General features: G+C 43.0%; 1 protein-coding gene across 2 annotated transcripts in view; it reads right to left on the reverse strand.

Moving 5' to 3' along the window:
* Positions 1–20,154, reverse strand: part of LOC141069665 (protein MTSS 1-like) — a 202,667-nt gene that overhangs the window by 14,668 nt on the left and 167,845 nt on the right. For both annotated transcript variants that reach the window (XM_073559445.1, XM_073559444.1), the window contains exons 7-12: positions 19,838–19,995; positions 19,263–19,370; positions 16,708–16,805; positions 10,042–10,153; positions 3,739–3,867; positions 2,420–2,570 (exon numbers count right to left, since the gene is read on the reverse strand). In XM_073559445.1, coding sequence (XP_073415546.1) covers positions 2,420–2,570; positions 3,739–3,867; positions 10,042–10,153; positions 16,708–16,805; positions 19,263–19,370; positions 19,838–19,995 — 756 coding nt within the window. The remainder of the gene's footprint in view (positions 1–2,419; positions 2,571–3,738; positions 3,868–10,041; positions 10,154–16,707; positions 16,806–19,262; positions 19,371–19,837; positions 19,996–20,154) is intronic.

Here is a 20,154-nt window from a genome sequence, read left to right on the forward strand (position 1 = left end):
CCTGCAAGGTGCCAAGAAAAGACTGTCCTGGCTGAGAACCACTGGTGAATGAGCTGCTGCGAGTGCAGCATCACTGACTAGCAGTGATGTCATCGTGGTTACCTCTGGTCACTGAAGCTGCGTTCTCAGCCAGGATAAACGGTGGTGACCTTTCTCCGGTGAGAGGCGAGTTCAACCTCAGTTCACCGGGAGAATTTCACTGCAGTGAATTTGAACTGCGGTAAACTTGCCTCTCACCGGAGGGCGGTCACCACAGTTCAGGGGCCTGGCTGGGAATGTAGCCTCAGTGACCGACGGCAACCACGATGAGGTCACCAGTGCGCACTATGTTACGCTTGCAGCAGTTCGTTTATCAGAGGTTCTCAGCCTGGACAGTCGCATCTTGGCACTGTCCAGTTTGAAAACTTTCCCCCTTACGGCATGGGACAGGCGAGGGATATGGTTGTTTTTTATTTTTTTTAAAGGAGATGAAGGATTCAATGGATTGGGCATTAGGTGTTATTTTTAAACAAAAAAAAAAGTAAAAGTGTGTTTTGTTTCTATTTCAAATAAAGGAATTTATTCTGGCTGTGTGTTTATTTACAATACAACTATAGGATTAGTAATGGATAGGTGTCTTCTAGACTCCTTTCCATTACTAATCTGCGGGATTGATGTCACCAGACAATACAAAGGTAACCTTAACCCCACAAATATGAACCCCACTTGCCACTGCAACAGGAAAAGTGGGAAGAGCTGGGAAAAACACCAAAAATAGTGCATCGAATAGATTAATCTTTTCCGGGCTGCTACTTTTAGGCCGGGGGGGTGTTCAATATCCATGACCCCTTACTTACCATCCTGAGAATACCAGCCCCCAGTTGTCTGCTTTAGCAAGGCTGGCTGCCAAAAATAGGGGGTACCCGACTGATGTTTTTTTTTTTTTTTTTTTTTTAAACAATTTATTTAAATAATTAAAAAAACAGTGTGGAGACCCATCTATTATTGATAACTAGCGTTGCTGAAGCCCACAGCTGAGGGTTACAGCCCCCAGCTGTCTGTTTTGCCTGGCTGGTTATCAAAAATACAGGGGAAAACACACTTTTTATTATTATTTGTTTAGCACGCATGATGAATGAATGAATACTCCCATCAGCTGTCAACAGCTCTCGCTGTTTATTAGCGGCAGCAAGCATAGTCTGATGGGAACAGTAGTCCAATCAGAACACGCCAGTGACCGGAGATAAACTTTATACCTCCAATCACAGCTGTAGGCTCACACTGTCATTTGACAGTGTGGGAACCACAGCTGTCTGACCGGCGGTAATGATTTTACTGCCGGTCAGAAGCAGTGTTTGCCCTGCTGTCATGCACATGACAGTGTGGCAAACACTGAATGTTCGGGCTCCCCCATTCAAATGAATGGGGTCTGGGTTTGGGTTCTGTTACCCGAAATTTTATTTATCTTTTTTTAACTGTTTGGACAAACCCACCGAACCTGACTATCCAGGGGTCCACCCATCTGTAGTCAAGATGAACTCCAGTTATTTCCTTCGATGTTTCACTTTCTAAAACTTTGAGATATTTAGACTGATAGAGAGCAGAGAATTATATGGATGTATATAGAGAAAAACAAGTCTTATAAACTGGGGCAATGGCAGACCACATAAATTGTGGCTGGCCAGCAAGCACTTGCAAATTTTATAAATGGAGGAAGTTTGGATGCTGTCATGATGTCAATAAACATCCTGTGAGTATTCCCCCAAGTAGCTCTACCTAAATTTCTATAAGGCTGGGTTCATATAGCATAAATGGCGTGCGTTTAACGCATCCGTTACATAGCGGCATTAACGCTATGTAACGGATGCGTTAACGCACCCACACACTGCTATAGACGAGCGCATCGCTAACACATGCCATAATCGGCATGCGCTAGCGATGTGCTGTCATTCTGTGACGGACCCTCGGACGCAGGCTGCAGCGTCTGGGGGTCCGTCACTGCTAGCGCAGAAGCATCTGCGCTAGCGGGCTCACATAACGCGATTGTGTTATGTGACTAGCATTAATGCTATGTGAACCTGGCCTAATGAATAGTTACTAATTCAATTCTGTAATATAATGTATATATTTTATAAATGGAGTTTTTGTGCAGTTATGATGTCCATCAGCATACTGTTATGGCCCCTCAGATCTCCCCATAAAACATAGCTAATTCCAAGTATAAAATCAATCATATGGATGATAGGGATATTGACTCTTGCATCAGAATATGCATTTGGGCCTTCATTCATTCATTTACTAGGCTATGTTTAGGAGACGCAATAAGACTACATCCACTGTGTGAACACATGACAAAAGTTTACAGTTACTGTTAAAGTGCATGGTTTACCTACACAAAAATACAGTCAGATGCACAATATATGCAACATTAAAAACCCACCATGAGAGGGAATGGTGTCGTCTGAGCATGAAGGGGTTGTTGTCTGTGTGCTGTACCCACTGGAGCAGTGCAGAGAATCACGGCTAAGTTGTATTTCTGAGTTCAGGCCTTGACTTAGAGCCAAAGCTAAGTGATCGCGTGCAAGTTTTGGCTGCAATAGAAAAACAAAACTTTAACACCAATAATCAAATACGGTACTTATTTTCTATGCCATTATCTGACTCAATCTAGTTTCACTGAAGTTCCTAAGGACAAGGTACATTATCCTTGGTCTGTCTGAAATTATACACATGTGCCTTGTAGTCTAGTGCTGGCTTATGTCCAATGAAGTAGGGTGTACTTGTATTCTCAGAAAGACAATCAAGCTATGTTAGTCAAATTAAGGCACAGTCCTCTTTATGTCTAACCCCAATGGTTTCACCTCTATGACTAAAAAGGGTGATTACTAAACAATGGGTGCAATTCAAGCCTAAAGCCCCTTTCTCATATAGCAAGATCGCTGAAGCGTCACCGATTTTGTGACGCGCCAGCGATCTTGCTTTGTGTGACATGCAGCAGCGACCGTCCCCCCCGCTGGATAACGCTGATCGTGCGCGAACTCAGGACGCAGGCTGGAATAGTTTAGAAACGCTGCTGTGTGACAAGGTATCAACAACCACCGAGGATCGCTGGACGGTTGCTGCGTAGGCTGAAGACAGCTGCCTGTTTGGCAGCTCACTAGCGATCATTTAGCGACGCACCAGCGATCCTGACAGGTCGTATAGTTGTCGGGATCGCTGGTGCATCGCTAAGTGTAACGGTACCCTAACAGCTAATGGTGGTTTGAAAGGACAAAAAAAACATTTTGTCAGGTTTCCCCTAAAGGCATTTAAAGACTCCTGTCTTTATGTCCTATTGAAGTATAGGTCTATCATACAAGGAGTACCCAACTCGTGACCTACTTCTATGAGCCAGAGTGGAGAGATGCTCTTGCATTATCTACATATATTTCATAACAGATCTGTAATCCCCTTCAAATTATAATCATCACTAGATAATATACTAACCTTGAACATGTATTTAATTACAATTAAAATTACTCAACAAAGCCAATTGAAGATAAATGCAGAGAACGATCATAATTATCAAGCTAAAAAGTGTGATAGATTATCTCAATATACTTTTAAAGTAAATATTCCACAGAGGACCCAATGTCATCCACCTTCAGAGAATTGGACTTTGTTGTACCTTTTTAAGTCATATTTTTCATTGATTTGTAATCCATATATCACATTGTGTAATGGTAACTGGTAAAGTTTCGTGACGTATTGAAAACCTGCCTTAGCCATGACTTGTGGTGGTGGAGCCTTGAATCCATCGTTGGTCAGGTTTGATTTCAAAGTGCCATTCTCTCCACTGGGTCCACTAATGGGAGATACCTGTTGACTGCTGTTCATCAATTTGGGATCCTGTAAGTAGAAGAGTAAATCAGACTCCAAAAATCATAGGCTTGAAATGAACTTCTGATTTATCATTGCCTACATAAAGTAACTCCTATTCTGCATATAATATGTGAACTATTGTCCTTTACATGGCTTTTCCAAAAAGGGCAGCAACCACAAAGAACTTGGGGAGTAACTGGAACAGGATAACCACCAGTTCTGGATACATGAACTACTACACGAGTTTGAAAGAATCACTTGAACACTTCCACAAACTTTTCTAAAATTAAAATCAAACCTCCTGACTTTGGGATTTTTGATTTTAGTGAGGAAATCCCCTATTTTAAAGCAGCACTCCAGGACTTTATCCACTTACAATATATACTGCAGGTTATACTATTACTAGAAATAGGCCTGATGTTATCGCATCGGGAGTGCGGTGAAATTTACATCTATGTATGCTTAGTGGTGCTGACAGGAGCCGCGGACATGTCTCACACCGTTTGTGCTTTCCAACATACACTCACTGGCCACTTTATTAGGTACACCTGTCCAACTGTGTGTTAAGACTTAATTTCTAATCAGCCAATCACATGGCGGCAACTCAGTGCATTTAGGCATGTAGACATGGTCAAGACAATCTCCTGCAGTTCAAACCGAGCATCAGTATGGGGAAGAAAGGTGATTTGAGTGCCTTTGAACGTGGCATGATTGTTGGTGCCAGAAGGGCTGGTCTGAGTATTTCAGAAACTGCTGATCTACTGGGATTTTCACGCACAACCATCTCTAGGGTTTATAGAGAATGGTCCGAAAAAGAAAAAAAATCCAGTGAGCGGCAGTTCTGTGGCCGGAAATGCCTTGTTGATGCCAGAGGTCAGAGGAGAATGGGCAGACTGGTTCGAGCTGATAGAAAGGCAACAGTGACTCAAATTGCCACCCGTTACAACCAAGGTAGGCAGAAGAGCATCTCTGAATGCACAGTGCGTCGAACTTTGAGGCAGATGGGCTACAGCAGCAGAAGACCACACCGGGTACCACTCCTCTCAGCTAAGAACAGGAAACTGAGGCTACAATTTGCACAAGCTCATCGAAATTGGACAGTAGAAGATTGGAAAAACGTTGCCTGGTCTGATGAGTCTCGATTTCTGCTGCGACATTCGGATGGTAGGGTCAGAATTTGGCGTAAACAACATGAAAGCATGGATCCATCCTGCCTTGTATCAACGGTTCAGGCTGGTGGTGGTGGTGTCATGGTGTGGGGAATTTTTTCTTGGCACTCTTTGGGCCCCTTGGTACCAATTGAGCATCGTTGCAACGCCACAGCCTACCTGAGTATTGTTGCTGACCATGTCCATCCCTTTATGACCACAATGTACCCAACATCTGATGGCTACTTTCAGCAGGATAATGCGCCATGTCATAAAGCTCGAATCATCTCAGATTGGTTTCTTGAACATGACAATGAGTTCACTGTACTCAAATGGCCTCCTCAGTCACCAGATCTCAATCCAATAGAGCATCTTTGGGATGTGGTGGAACGGGAGATTCGCATCAGGGATGTGCAGCCGACAAATCTGCGCCAACTGTGTGATGCCATCATGTCAATATGGTCCAAAATCTCTGAGGAATGCTTCCAGCACCTTGTTGAATCTCTGCCACGAAGAATTGAGGCAGTTCTGAAGGCAAAAGGGGGTCCAACCCGTTACTAGCATGGTGTACCTAATAAAGTGGCCAGTGAGTGTATATGTTTCTATATCATCCCTCTGCATTTTTGTATTGTATATGCTGGGTTATTTGACCTGTTTCTTCCTTGTTGTGTGCTGTATTTTGGTATCTGGTGTAGTGTTTCTTGAGCGGTGTTCGCTATGTGGTGTCTATTTACCCTATGTGGTCTCTTGTAAGCTGTTGTGAATATAATTGGAAGTGGTACATTAATTGGAGGTGGTGTATTAATAAATGATATATCTATGTTTTTATCTGTTTTACAAGTGCTAATAATATATAATCATTTAAAATATAATATCTGTCATATATCTATGTATAATATATCTTTACTCTATACATATAAGTGCTACGTGAGGTAATCAAAAATCGTAAGAAAGCATGCGCGGGTACACCGCGCAGTTATGGTTGTTACTGGGAATAGCGGTGACGTATATCTGTCACTTGCGCAGTCGCAGTTTGTGGCTGTAAGGCTGTTACTGCAGCTACACAATTAAAACAGACATCACCGCTATTCCCCACGCAGGCGCAGTAAAAGACACATCGATACAGCGTATGAGCGGGTAGAGCGCGCAGTTGTGGCTGTTACTCCGCATGCACGGGAATAGCGGTGACGTGAATCCGCCTACGCAAGTGACATACACGTCACTACTATTCCCACGCATGCGTAGTAACGACGCGGCTGTTACTGCGCCTGCACGGGAATAGCGGAGATGTGTATGTCACCTGCCCAGGCGCAGTTCGTGGCCTTGCGACCATGAACTGCGCCTGCGCAAGTGACACTGCCGCGGTGCCTTATGGGATTCGGGGACAGTGGCCAGAAGTCCCAACTGGCGATTATATATGTAGATTAACAGAAATGGTAAAACTGGCGTATCAAAAAGCACAAATAGGGTTTTATTTGATAGTCAAGTGGTATAAAATATTATCGGTACACTCACCTGATAGGATTGTGAGTCACAACTTCTATAGAAGCATGTAAAGCCTGCAGCAGGACCATCAAGGAGGTACATTGCAATAAATGAGGAATAAATTGGCTAAGAGTCCGCGCTGCCCAAGGTTCAAAGATAATTTCAGACACGTAGGTGAAGCATGAATGCGGTTTACTTTGTCTACACGTTTCAAGGTTTTTAAATCTTGCCATCAGGTCCAAACCACAATGATCATCATCAGGACCAAACCACAATGAACTTTCGTGTGTGATCGTATCTTTGAACCTTGGGCAGTGTGGACTCTGAACCACCATATTCCTCATTTATTGCAACATATACTATTATTAAAGCATAATGCAGACACTTTTGTCTATGTCTTGTGTATACTTGTTTTAGTTGAATGTGCCATTTTAATTGTCTGTCATGTTGACTTCTTCTTTTCCTCCAATATGGATCCCCTTATGCAGTCTATATTTACGATGATGCTGCAGGTTTTCCAGCATGGGCAGAGTGGCGTCACTACACCTCCTCTAAATTGCTCAGTGTATTCTATTTTATGCATCTTCAGCCTGTCTTCCCTGCCTCCTGCTTGTAATTGTTTCTTCACCCTCAGCTCTCACATGCAAGGGGCAGGGAAAACATGCCAAAGCTGCATTACATTGGATACAGAGTATATTCTGCACAAAGTGTACACAGATAGACAGTATTAGACATAGAGGTTTAAAAGGGTGGTCCAATGGACAAGTAATTTAGCTAAAACTCCATAACTATTTAGTCACATAATGCAAGCTATTATTGTGAAGGAGACTAGCACCGCCCCCTCAGGTGACATTACTGGTCTCTGCAGGGTATAGTGACATCGCTCTGTTGAACAGGAGAAATACTCAGGGACAGAGCAGAGACGGCACAGCCGCTTAAACAAGCGTCATTGATGACACTTTGTTTCAGGAAGGGGGCAGAGGCTGCGGCAGTGACGGCTTCTGCTCCCTGAGGAGACGTCAGTTGAATATCCCAGCATCCACTGGTGATACCCAAACCAATCATCAGACAGAAAAAAAATACAATAGATGTTGGAGAGTGTAGTTAAGGAACAGCAGGGAATTCTTAAAGCAAAAATATTAGAAAATAGCTTCGATTTTGGGACTAAATAGATAAGGAGTTAGTAGCTAAATTAATTTGCATTCAGACCACCCCTTTAATACCTGAGGCTACTCATTGCATGGACTCACGCACTATATAACTGCTCTTATAAATTAAAAAATTGGATTTTCATCTGCATGGGAGGACATACAGGGAAACTAGGAGAGTGAAGCCAAGCGTGGAGATGTCAAAAGCTGCCAAAAGGAATTCGATAGTGACAGATTTCATTCTGTTAACAGGAAGCCATTGACTGGAATCTGTCTGCATAGGAGAGCATGTACTGAACTGGTAGTAAGAAATGATACCACCCGACGCCTGCCCATATGAAACGGATCAAAGTTTCTGGCTGAAAACAGAGCTGAGATAAAATACGCAGAAAACCATACAAAAACAAGGACCCCTAAAATGTAACTTTTAATTAAACAAAGCTAAAAGCATGTTCCAAATTGTAGACAAGTAAAAACAGAGATTGATAAATAGGGAATGGGTTTTAATCAGGAGAAAATGAAAAGTTCAATAATATGTATCCTAATAGGCCGCTATACTAGGTCCTGCCTGGCAGTGGAGGTTGGCACCCTTAGTTTCTGCGGTATGGCACCCCCACTCATCGGCAGCTTTCTCTGCTGTCCCTATTTATCCCTACCAAGGCAAAAATGTCCCAATACACCATTACCCGTGAAGAACAAAAAATCATACTGGTGAGCTGGGGAAACCCACCAATAGTTGTGTATTAAATGGCAGACCGGAATAGCCTCTGCACCTATACTAATAGCAGAATCAACACATAATAGGTACAGATAGAAAAGCAATAATGATGACCCGGTAAAGACCCACCAATAATCGTGTAAAAATCTAGTAAGAGGTAGTGTTCAATAACGAAGGGGGCAGACAGGAATATCCTCTGTGCACATAATATCAGAATCAGTACATAATATAAACAGACAAATACGCAACAATAACCATAAATCAAAAATATGTAGGTAAACAGGGTGCAGTAATCATGTACTCATCTGGTTATCCAACGGGGGTTCATCAGCTTAATGGCAGGGATTCCCATTAAAAAGTTCAAGCCTTAGTCAGGCACCATTCATAATTAGACGGTATGGAGCAACAGCCCATATCAATACCCGACAAGTTCCCCCACCTAGAAAATTCTTAGGGGTTCATCAGAGGATCAGAAGGCCACATCAAAAATAAGGTTGGCTATGGTGCCAACCTCCACTGCCAGGCAGGACCTAGTGAAGTGATCTAGTTGGGCCTATTAGGATACATATTATTGTATTTTTCATTTTCTTGTTTTTGTATGGTTTTCTGCTTGTTATTTAGGACCCTCACCTAATTTGATATTGATTTGCTCCTGGGATAAAATAAACAGCTCAACTACAGCTGACAAATAAAAAAAAAAAATTACATGCAAATAATTGTCTGCAGTGCTACTTAAGAAGGCTATGCCCTACATTTTAGGGTTCTTCTCATTTTTACACATCATAACCTTATGATGGAATAAACTGTATTTTTGATCTTTAGACTGATGGGTGTTTAACATCAGCAGGATTACACTATGACATTCAGGAAAGTCTTTAGTTCAAGGAGCAAATGTCAAGAGGGACTTCAATATGAAGGACTTCCTCTTCGGCTTGCTTCTATGCTTAGCACAAAAGGCATGGGTTGGCAGCTACTGACGCAGTAATGGGAAGTTTCTTTCTGGTGAAGTACCATTGAGGATATTTCAAGTAGTCAATAAAGAGATTCATCTTTTATCAAGTGCCCCAGGTCCACCATCAATGTATGGGTTGGATGTGTGCCACACTACAAAGAGCACAGTCACTTCCGAAGGCTGAAACGCAAGTCATCGTGTCCTGTGATTGCGTGATGCCAAGTAACATCTGATTGTTGTACATTCAATAAGGCTGGGGTCAAATGTGATAAAGCAAGTCGATATACAAATTCCCCATGTGTGTAGAGTTACAGGTACCATCACCTGCAGACTACTTAAAGCTTCATTATCCTTAGGACAGGTCACCAATTTATCAGTGGGAAGACGTTCTTATGGAGCCACTCCACCGAGCAACAGACCAAGAGGGCAGCAGAATTCACAGGAGCATTAGCGCTCCTTTTCGTTCAGAGGAAAAAGAACAAGGAGAGGGGACAACGTTGTGTAAGGCAATTCAATTAAGGGGTTAAAATGTTTCACTTGCCACCATTGCGCCTTTGCTCCGCTGATTATTGGAGCCCTTCAAAAACTAATTGTGCCCCTAAGAACAGGCCATTAAAGCAATATCCCGAAAAACCTCTGGCATGATGCCCTGTTCACTGTAGCAATCAGTGAAGGAGGAGTCCGCATCACTAATACCATCTCCTAAGAAGATACAAATAAAAAAATGTAGGCCACCAGTGTTCTCATTACCTGGAACAGCGTCTCCAGCATTATGGTGGAAGATGGACGAATATGAAGGGTTTCCATTGAGCTTGAGATGGAGTCCATGGACGGGACATGCCTTATTGATCCATGTAGATAGCTGTTGTTGACAAATGCAAGAATTAAATTACATTTTTTCAAATATTTAAAAGATACTGGCCACTTGCCCTTTCTATTCGTTAGATCATTTAATGCAAATCGGTTCAACAAAGGGGTTTTCCAGGACTGAAATATTGATGGCATGTCCTTGATCTAAGACTATAGGGGGTCTCATGCCCCCCATTATCAGCAGAAAACTGTCCAGCAGTGACCAAATATAAGAGAAGTATGAGGACGAACACAGCAATACCGTGGTTTGCTTTATGGCTGTTGCGAAGTACTTCACTTTATCTCCCATTCACTTGCAGTGCCATACTCAGCAGTGGCCGGTAAGTAATGTACAGGGCTTCTGCTTTCCCCTCCATACATTGCTTACATCTGGTGGCTGACAGACCAGTTCTTAGCTGCCTGGTGGGGGTTCCGGGTGTCGGGCCCCACCAATCTCATGGTGGGGGTTCTGGGTGTCGGACCCCACCAATCTCATGGTGGGGGTTCCGGGTGTCGGGCCCCACCAATCTCATGGTGGGGGTTCTGGGTGTCGGACCCCACCAATCTCATATCCTACCCTAAGGACTTGCCATCACTATATCTCTCCCAGTCAGCCACCTTTAAATGTCCAGATTTATGAGAGAGTTTAATTATCCCCAGATATTCCTTCAGTGAAACCCACAAATGAGTAGAAGCGGGTACATACCCAGTATGATAGCTTTGTAATATGCCTCAGTAGCAGAGATCTTTACAGCAGGGTATGAACTGTCACAAACAGCAATTGCAAGGTAATTCAGTGTAAAGCTTGGACAATGCAGCCAGACTACTACATTCCTAACAAGAAGCCTTTCATTCCAGCCAACCCTGGTGACTGATCGTCCTGGTCACAAGAGATTATTATTTCACCCAGTCAAACATCTTTCTATTGGAATGTAAAAGTAGACGGCACCTGGGAATGGAAGATATCCGATAGCCGGGTAGGCTAGGCATCGTGCTGACCTATAGAAATCTTAATTGATTGTGGAATCCAAGCACCCTCTGAAAAAAAGACTGGGGGATTCTGGCTAGGGATTAAGATATTGATGGTCAGGTAAAATTACGAAATGTTCAAAAGAAAAGAGTCCACACCGATGATCTGTAAAAGGCTTTGCTGATGTCACTATTCAGTGATAATAGCTGCTGACAAGACACAAATAGCCGATCATGCCAGAAACGTTCCAGTTCAGTAGTCGCAGCAGGGCGATAACACCCTCCTGCCACTAGATGGCACCCTAACACTATGCCTGTCTGGAGCTTGTACAGCACAGATGTAGGATACCTGTGGTTTCCCAGCTTGAATGGAGCTACAAGTTCTGGTACATCATTGTCAGTCATTTTTGGACTACACACTACTGTACAGCACTATTTTTCTGATAACATCACAGTAATGAAAAACTGGTCATCAGACAGATTTAATTAAGAAACTGCAAATAACCTTTATATGCACAGAGAGCAAAGGTGTGGCAGCAAAAAAGGTGTCCAAATGAAAAAAAAAATAATTGTAGAAAAATGTAACATTTACAGTACTGTGCAAAAGTTTTAGGCAGGCGTGGAAATAAATTATGTAAAGTAAGAATGCTTTAAAAACAGAAGTCTTCACATTTTATCAGTTAACAAAATGCAAAGTGAATGCACAAAAGAGAAATGTAAATCAAATCAATATTTGGTGTGACCTTCCTTTGCCTTCAAACAGCATCAAAGCAACAATCCTTCTAGGGTCACTTGCACACAGTTTTTGAAGGAACTCGGCATGGAGGTTGTTCCAAACATCTTGGAGAAGTAACCACAGATCTTCTGTGGAAGTAGGCTTGGGCAAAACCTTCAGTCTCTTCATGAATCCTGCTGAGCCAGACTCGATGTGGAATTTTTCCCCTCACCCATCTAAGACGTTTGCACAGTACTGTAGATTATATACAGGATGGTCCTACTGGTGATTTTGATAATGGGGCTCGGAAATGCCTCACATGCATGCCTCTTCTCTATTACCTATGGCAGTGCTTGGGATGGGAGAAGACACCACTCGGATTTCTCAGGCAGTTCCCAACACAATGAATGGACTCGTGGGTTTTTGAGTTATGGCAACACCTTTAATACATCCTCAAAAAAAAAAAAATTTGTAAGCAAATACAATTCAATTACTGACTAAACAGGCTTGCCAAGAGTGCACCAACCATTCATCACTAGCACTAAGGTGTAAGGAGACACATGGAGCTCCTGCAGGTGTACACTACAGAGACGGACACATCGTATGCTGCGGGATGGTGCTTTCAGGAAAGTGTTGCTGCATGGGCAGAATACCTATGTTATATGGTATCTGATGGGCAGAAAACTCTTCCATATGTAAACAGAGGTTGTACTGAGCTCCTATTAGTACATGTACAGCCTCCTCTAATATGTGTTCCACCTATCAGCAAATATTAATAAAAGCAACAATTCTCTGATACGCAAACACTATTCACATGATTGTGACTCAGCGGATCATGTATACATCTTCATCCAGAAGACACACTGAAATCACGTGAAAGAGTGCAATATTACTGGCGTGCCCCTTGTCACTATGCTTGTTATTGGCAAAAATGGAAACACGCATTAATAAGCACTGCGTGCTCTGAGCCAAGAGACACTACCACCATAGAAAAGGTGATTTGATATATTATGGTGGTTGTGCTAGTTAAAGTGATTTTCCACTTTCAGAAAAGTGGCCCCCAACCATGACCTAACAAAATGTAAGGTAACAGGAACAGGTCGTACTCATCTCTGGGAGCAGCACCGGCTCACCACCACTGCAGAGCTCCGAGGCGATAACTAGCTGTCTACGCGACGTCACCACCGCAGCCAAAACACAGACAGATAATGGACACAGAAATGGTGCGAGGTGATTTTATTATGTTACATAACAAGGAACATTTGTAAGGAGGACACTGGGGGAGATTTCTAAACATTGTTGGTTCTTCACAGCAGCCAATCCCAGCGCAGCTTTTGTTTAGTATTCTGCAATTGTAAAAAAAAATCTGTGCGGTGATGGGGGCTGCCATCAGAAACCGACCACCTTTCTTTTACACGGTTTTACTAAATTTACCCCACTTGGTTTCATCAAATTCGAAAGCCTTATTTTCCCAACGTCACTTTCCAGAAGACCTGCTTCCCAACACATTTTTCCTCTTAGGTAGTCTCTGAGCCTTTCCCTTAGAAGTCTGAAAACATTCATCCTTTATAAACAGCCTGTAGGTTTCTTCACTAATCCTAACCGCAAGAAGCAGAAAATCTCCTCTGCCAAACACGGCAGAGTCGGAGGATCCTTACATGGCCATATAGAAAGAGGACACTATAATCTAAGAACTAAAACATCTCCAGGGAAGAATCTCCAACGTGTTACTACATGGCTCGAGCCAGGAGACCTGGGAATCTCAACGTGGCTTACAGTTTAAATAACAGACATCCGTAGTCATGGAAAATAAAGTTTTAGACTGCAGAGAGCCGTCAGATTCCTTTTTTTTTCAATTCGGATTTGTGGAAAAAAAAAAGAAATAGTCTTAAAAGGTCCTATGGATTTCAGAAGGTAAATCTGATTGATAAAGCCCCAGCCCGTCTGGCCAGCCTTCCTTCGTTCCTTTATAGCTGGGAAGCCGTTATGGTGTACTAATCTTTAGAAGCTATTGACCACTAATTTTCAGAAAGAAATGGGTTTGTATTGGCGGAACTCAGAAGAGAGTATATGGAGTATTTGCCGCAGATTTACCGGAGAGTGTTGGCACGAAAAACATTGCCTAAAATACGCACGTTTCTGATGCGCTTTTTCCCCCCATTGACACTCTTTTGAAACCTTTCCATCAGCGTCTACAATACCTGCTTCTGAAACTAACAATTCACCAAGCATCAAGTCCAGTGATTATTTTGGCATGCTAAGCACAGCACATCTTGACCTCCCCCCTTCCCTCTCTGCGATGAGCTTCTAGCCTTTGACAAAAGGGTCAGATGCTATTTTTAACAGCTGCTAAAAAAACGAAAAGAAAAAAAAAAAAAGCCTTTCCATTTGCTCTGCTGCTTTCCAACATCTGTTAAATCTCTTCCTCTCACAGAGGTCCCCGGCTAATTGGCAGCCTGTCAGACAGCGCTGCCATGTGCATGCATCTATGGGCTTGTGTCCCAACAAAAACAACACACACAACAACAGAAAACTCCACAACAAAAACAAAGCGACAAAATCCAGAAGCTGAGAGAAGGCCGGGGATGAGGAGAGCTATGCCTTTTGTTCTGGAGGGAGGGTGCATGACATGGGCAGCACAGCTCCCAGGTCTTCATGTAAGGGCAGAAATAAAGCAAAACAGTGGAGGAAAACCCAAGGATGTGCCACGTAAACCCAATGCAGGAAATGGTACAGCATGGAGAGCCCAGCACTTTTTGTTATTAGTAGCAGCCTTTAATAATACCTGGACAACTTCCTATGAGCCCTTTTTCCAACCTGCATCTTCTGGTCATGCTGCCAGCAATGCTTGAAAAATTTCTGGATGATCATATGCTTCAAAAACACACTCCAAACAGCACCAACACAACCAGACTTCGTCTGCACATTATGCAAGTTTCTAACTAGCCCGCCATGTAGGGTTCACAAACTACATACTCGGGCCAAATAGGACAAACAGGAACAAAATGCGCCCAAAGGGCCTTCATACTCTACTGGAATCACATAATTTTTCATTAAATAGGTTGTCCTCATACTGGCCATCGGCTATCCTGATCTAAGCGTGACAGCTGCATAGAAATACTTGCTGTCATACTCAGGTCAGGAGAGCCGATGGCCAGTCCGAATTTTGCGAAGCTGACTCCCCTTGTGCTGGAAATGGCAACAAAGAAGAAAATCAGTTCGATGGTTCTTTAAAGCACCACTCCAGCATTTTTTTTTTTATTGCACCCCTGGAGTGGTCTCATACTCATTTGCTGCCACCTTCATCCTTTTACAGTGTCGCTCCCATCTGTGTCTGGCGAAAAGCGACCTGCTGGCATCTCCAATGGTTCAAAGATCACTTCCCAATACAAATCTATGAAAACCTGGTCATGACTCTCAGACTTGCATTGAGCTCTTGTGACGCACTTCTGACTTCCAGCCAGTCAGAAGTTAAAGGTACAAGATGGCGCCGCAGAACCGGAGCGGCGTTGGTAAAAGGTCAAGCCGCCAGGAGGAGCGGGGGGGGGGGGGGGGGGGGGCTTACATTTAAAGTGCTACTCCAAAAACAAAACAAAACAAAAAAAAAGCTGGAGTGGTGCTTCAGGATAGATTTGAGTATTGCAGTTCGTACGTAATATATCACTCCTAAATGCTGATCTGTATATCAATTGAATTTAGTGACTATAACCTTTATGTGCCAATTCATATACATAGGTCATAATGAAGAGTCATCTGCTGATTATGCTCCAGGTCCAAATCGTCCAAAGAAAGGGACTGAAAGTCTTTAACTGAGAGGCCCCTCGCTCCTCAAATTTGTGCATCAAACTTGATAGAGCAATCTCACTATGGCTAGCCGATTGCACTCACAAGATGTAAAACAAGAAAATAAAAATACCACCAAGTCATGTTCCACATTATTCACCTAAGTCTGAGTTAATAAGACGTTCTACTTCCCTCTTCCCTAAACAGGGTGGTTCCACATAACATGAGTTGGGTTTGCTTTGGTCTCCCTACACTTCTCACACACTGTACAATCGCTAAGGCTGCGCGATAGAACCGGAATCTAGCCAATCAGTGCTCATTCTGTGCTCAACAATGACCAAAAATCAATTTAGTGCCAACCAAGCACAATCCAGACAAAGACACTGTCCATATATTTAGGGCTCACACTCCTACAGCACCGATAATGGAACCAGCACCACTTACCACCTACGTCAATTTAGAATTAACTTTTGTGCACATCGATGCCACCCTCTTCTGGAATCAGATGATAAAACTACTAATCGCTCACTGATATTATATTTAGCTTTAAGAACTAGACATAGGTATAAAATAACATTCCTGGCCAAAAAAACAAACAAAATACTGGACACCTAAGACAGATATCTGCTCTAAAAGCATACCAACGGCATGGGGTAACAGCAAGTCTCATATTTAAAAGGGTTTGGTTCATCTATAGAGGATGTTGGGGGAGAACAGCACCACATCTCTGAAACTCAGTGGTACTGTAGGGCTGCTGACCATATTCTTCAGGATAGAAGCATTTTTCTACACTGAGTCAAAGCGGAGAACCAGAGGCGCCACACTAGTGAAAGAAAGGCATCTTCTAATAAGCATTGGTTGCTTAATACCTTTGAAGTCAGTGCAGAGAGTAGACTTCCAGCTGTGGAAGGATGACTTGCTCCATGCAAAGAGTACAAAATTACAGTACACAGTAATGTGCTGTAAGTAATACAACATGCATGTATTCCAATGTCCCAAATACAAGAGCGTGTGGGGCCAAACAAGGGCGTATGCAGCGCCAAAGTAATTCCCTCTGGCTACACAGATCAGCACAAATGCTGGAATCCACTGTACAGTACCTGTTGGTGCTGGCCTTTCGTGATAAGGTTCCACTTGGTGAAGCGGGCGGGGTCTGATAAATGAAATTGTAATCCGAGTTCTTCAGATCGTGTATCACCTGTAGAAAAGAATAAAAGAGTCCTGAGTCACTGCTCATGCCCCTTATGTTCAGTCCGGATAAAAATAGGCCTCTGTATTGTTAACACTCATTGCTTGCATGAAATATTATAATGAGGAACACATATCATACAAGCTTCTTAATAGTTTGATGGGTTCTAGAATTCATTGTCCTACATTCTATTAGGGTAATTTAGGTTAAAGGCTGGTGTCATCTTCTTAAATGGGTAAAACTGCAAAGTCCATGTAAAAGCAAGCAACGTTACCATGTATTAAAAATCCTCTCACCCGTCTGAAGAATGTAGATCTTTTAGAGGTGCTGGTTTCCTAGATAAGGAGCGCAGCAGTCGCAAGCTCTTTGCTATAGAGTTTTGTAAGCTCTGACGATGTCTAGGTCTAGCCAGCTTCATGGTCAATGGGCTCTTCTGATGCCGTAAAGGGCAAACCTACCTCTGCTCAGCCATGCTGCTGGTCCGAGCCGTCAATTATCAAACAGGAGGCCTGAGAAGCAGGGGAACAGAGTTCCTGAACATAGGTGAAGTGACAACCACTTTAATAAAGAACAGTCCTATGTTCAGGATCTTTTCCAGAGAGCAGATTGGTTACAAAGAGCATCTCTCACCATTGAGGACGAATGCTCTCCTGAATTGTACACAAAAACACAAGGAAATGAAGGGACACTGTGTGACACTTCATGAAATCGGTTTTCCCACAGATTGCAGCAGATTGCTGGGATGCCGGGAAACGTCAGTCTGCCTAAAGGTCCCTTCCGTGAAGTAGGTGTAATCCAAAGGGGAAAACCCCTTGAAATAGTGAAGTTAGACATTTTGTACACTAAAACAACATCTAATCATTATTGGGGAAAAACAAAAAAGAAATAAAACAAGAACCTGCTCGTGACTTCCATTGCCTGTGGTACACTCGGAGCATAAACCAGATCTGTGATATGGCTAATAAGCAACAGCCGGAATTGTAGAACAACTGAAAAGGAAGTCTCCACAAAGATACAGATTTCCTTTAAGACTTGGATTGTTTGTGGGCTAGTAATGAGCAACAGGATATAGCTTACATTAAACTAGTAGAAACAATGAAGCACAGAGTAGGTGAAACAAGGAATATAATGCAGCAAATAGCAGTAGTGTATCTATGACCACAACAACATCATTTTGTCAGACGTTACCAAGTCTTCAACTCATTCATTAGACCAGGGGTTCCCAACCCGTGCCTCACAGGCCTAAGATGTGGGACTGGTGGCTTTCTGCCAGCTTACTGCTTTTGCACCTCGTCTAGCAACCAGCTATGAAGAGAAGATCTTCAGACATCATTTCTATGAGCAGTCCTGTACAGAACAGAAGACCTGGAAATGCATATACTTGCCGGGGGAAGGGGTAGAGAAACAAATATAGAAAGTTGGAGACAGGATGCTACTGATAGGGGGGAGCTGGAAGCTTGTTGATAGTGTGAAGGGTGCGCGTGAAACAAGAATACCAAATGAGAGCAAAGTGGGAACCCGTGGATGTAATTATGCTGCCTGTATGGGAGGGGGCACAAGGTCACAGCGGTTTACCAGTGACGGTGGGCTCTATGCTTCACTATTGTGTGGGGACAGCCCTCACTCCAAGTTGAATGTGGCTCTCAAGGTAAAAGGTTGGGGACCACTGAATTAGAGAATGAATTAGTATTAGGCCTCGTTCACAGTTAATTTCTACCACGTTTCTCTGCCAGTCTGAAAAAGTGGATATGTTCAGGAAAAAAAATGAGTTCATTTGAACTTTGTTTAAGTCATTGGCCCCCTTGCAGGTCATCTGAATCCTGTCTGAATCCCAGAAATATGATGGAACGCACAACCCACTGCAGAATTGCCGATTGTGTACAGGACCTTAGGTTTCCATATCCTCCATTGTGTTTCAGGTGAAGAGATCATTAGTTCTGAGTATTTAGTGTGAGGATAGTGTCCTGTGAAATGTCTGCAGATTACAACGCGCAAGCCGCTAGGAAACCGGTCAGAGGAAGGAACTAGGAGTGAGTTCATAGTCTGATAATACAAAGGACTCTAGCACGCCAGCTCCTATCCACATTCCCTGGACACCACGTGGATATCTGCAGTGATAGACTCCCAATTCCTGCTATGTATGAACCTGGCCAGTTAAGATTACAGGCCTCCCGAGACTGTGCAGACAAGCGCACAAGGGACCTTTGATTTAGAAAACCTACAATAATGAAGACTACTCTCAGAAATACTCATTTCCTCCTACTCTTATCAGGCATGTTGCCTGGCACTGCTGGGTATGGCTATGTAGATTATCAATGTAGCCATTCTTTACAGTCAATAAACCAAAACTCCCGGTTGTTTTTTTAAGTAGTCATGCCTATAATAAATCTAGAACAGATATCTCATTATATAGGAAATGTGTGAACTATCGCAAACTATTCCTTCAATTTATGAAAAGAAACATACCTGTTCGCTCAAGGGGGGCAGTTTAGTTGGTTCTGTTGTCAGATTTGTCAGATCTTCTAAGATGGTCTGTAAGTGAGTTATCTCCCCCAGCATGCCGATCTCCTCATCCTATTAATAAAAACCCCAAACAGGATTACAAAACTGATCAAAAATCACCAGCAACACAACTGTACCCAAATATGTCCAGGGCCCATTCTTCATTTCACTGGCAGGTTTGGATCCTTTTACACTCAGTCACACAGCACAGAAGTCCATTTATTTCTGCACAGTGCCACTCTTGCCCATAGGCCAAGTCTGATATTGCTGCTCTGTCCAAATTTCTTGATGGAACTGAGTGGCAATATGGCACCCAACACATGATCCTCAGCTGTAAACATGTTTCTGATCTTTGCATGGACTTTTCACAGTGACTTTAAAAAGGTAATTCACCCATATGCATGAGAAACTTGAAGCCCAATAAATGGTCTAGTGGGATACAAATGTTAATTACAACGAGGGGTTCTATCAGATTGTTGGCGCCTGGTGACAGCAATGAGTGGTCACTACAAATCCAAGCAGGAGCTTTCTGGACTTACCAAGACAGGCTTCAGAAAAGACACAAACATACAGAAGCGGCCTCGTTCCTCCACTAACGCTCTATAGACAGCCCTCTTTTCCGTCTCTTCAAGAAGCATGTACTTGTCGTTGACATCCTGCAGGACGCTGTCCAGCTGCATGCGAGCATCATCTTTGCCTTTGGGAACAAAACAACAATTGACCTTGAAGACCTGACCTGAAAAGACATGGATCTGGTGCACTCATGTTACCACTGAGCCTCTTATTTAGCGTCTACATATTGAACTAAGCCAAGTGACCTACAGAACAGTTACAGAGATAATAAAATATCTCAACC

Source organism: Dendrobates tinctorius, unplaced genomic scaffold, assembly GCF_039654945.1.
Source record: "Dendrobates tinctorius isolate UK_male_01 unplaced genomic scaffold, ASM3965494v1 ptg000270l, whole genome shotgun sequence".
Lineage (NCBI taxonomy): Eukaryota > Metazoa > Chordata > Amphibia > Anura > Dendrobatidae > Dendrobates > Dendrobates tinctorius.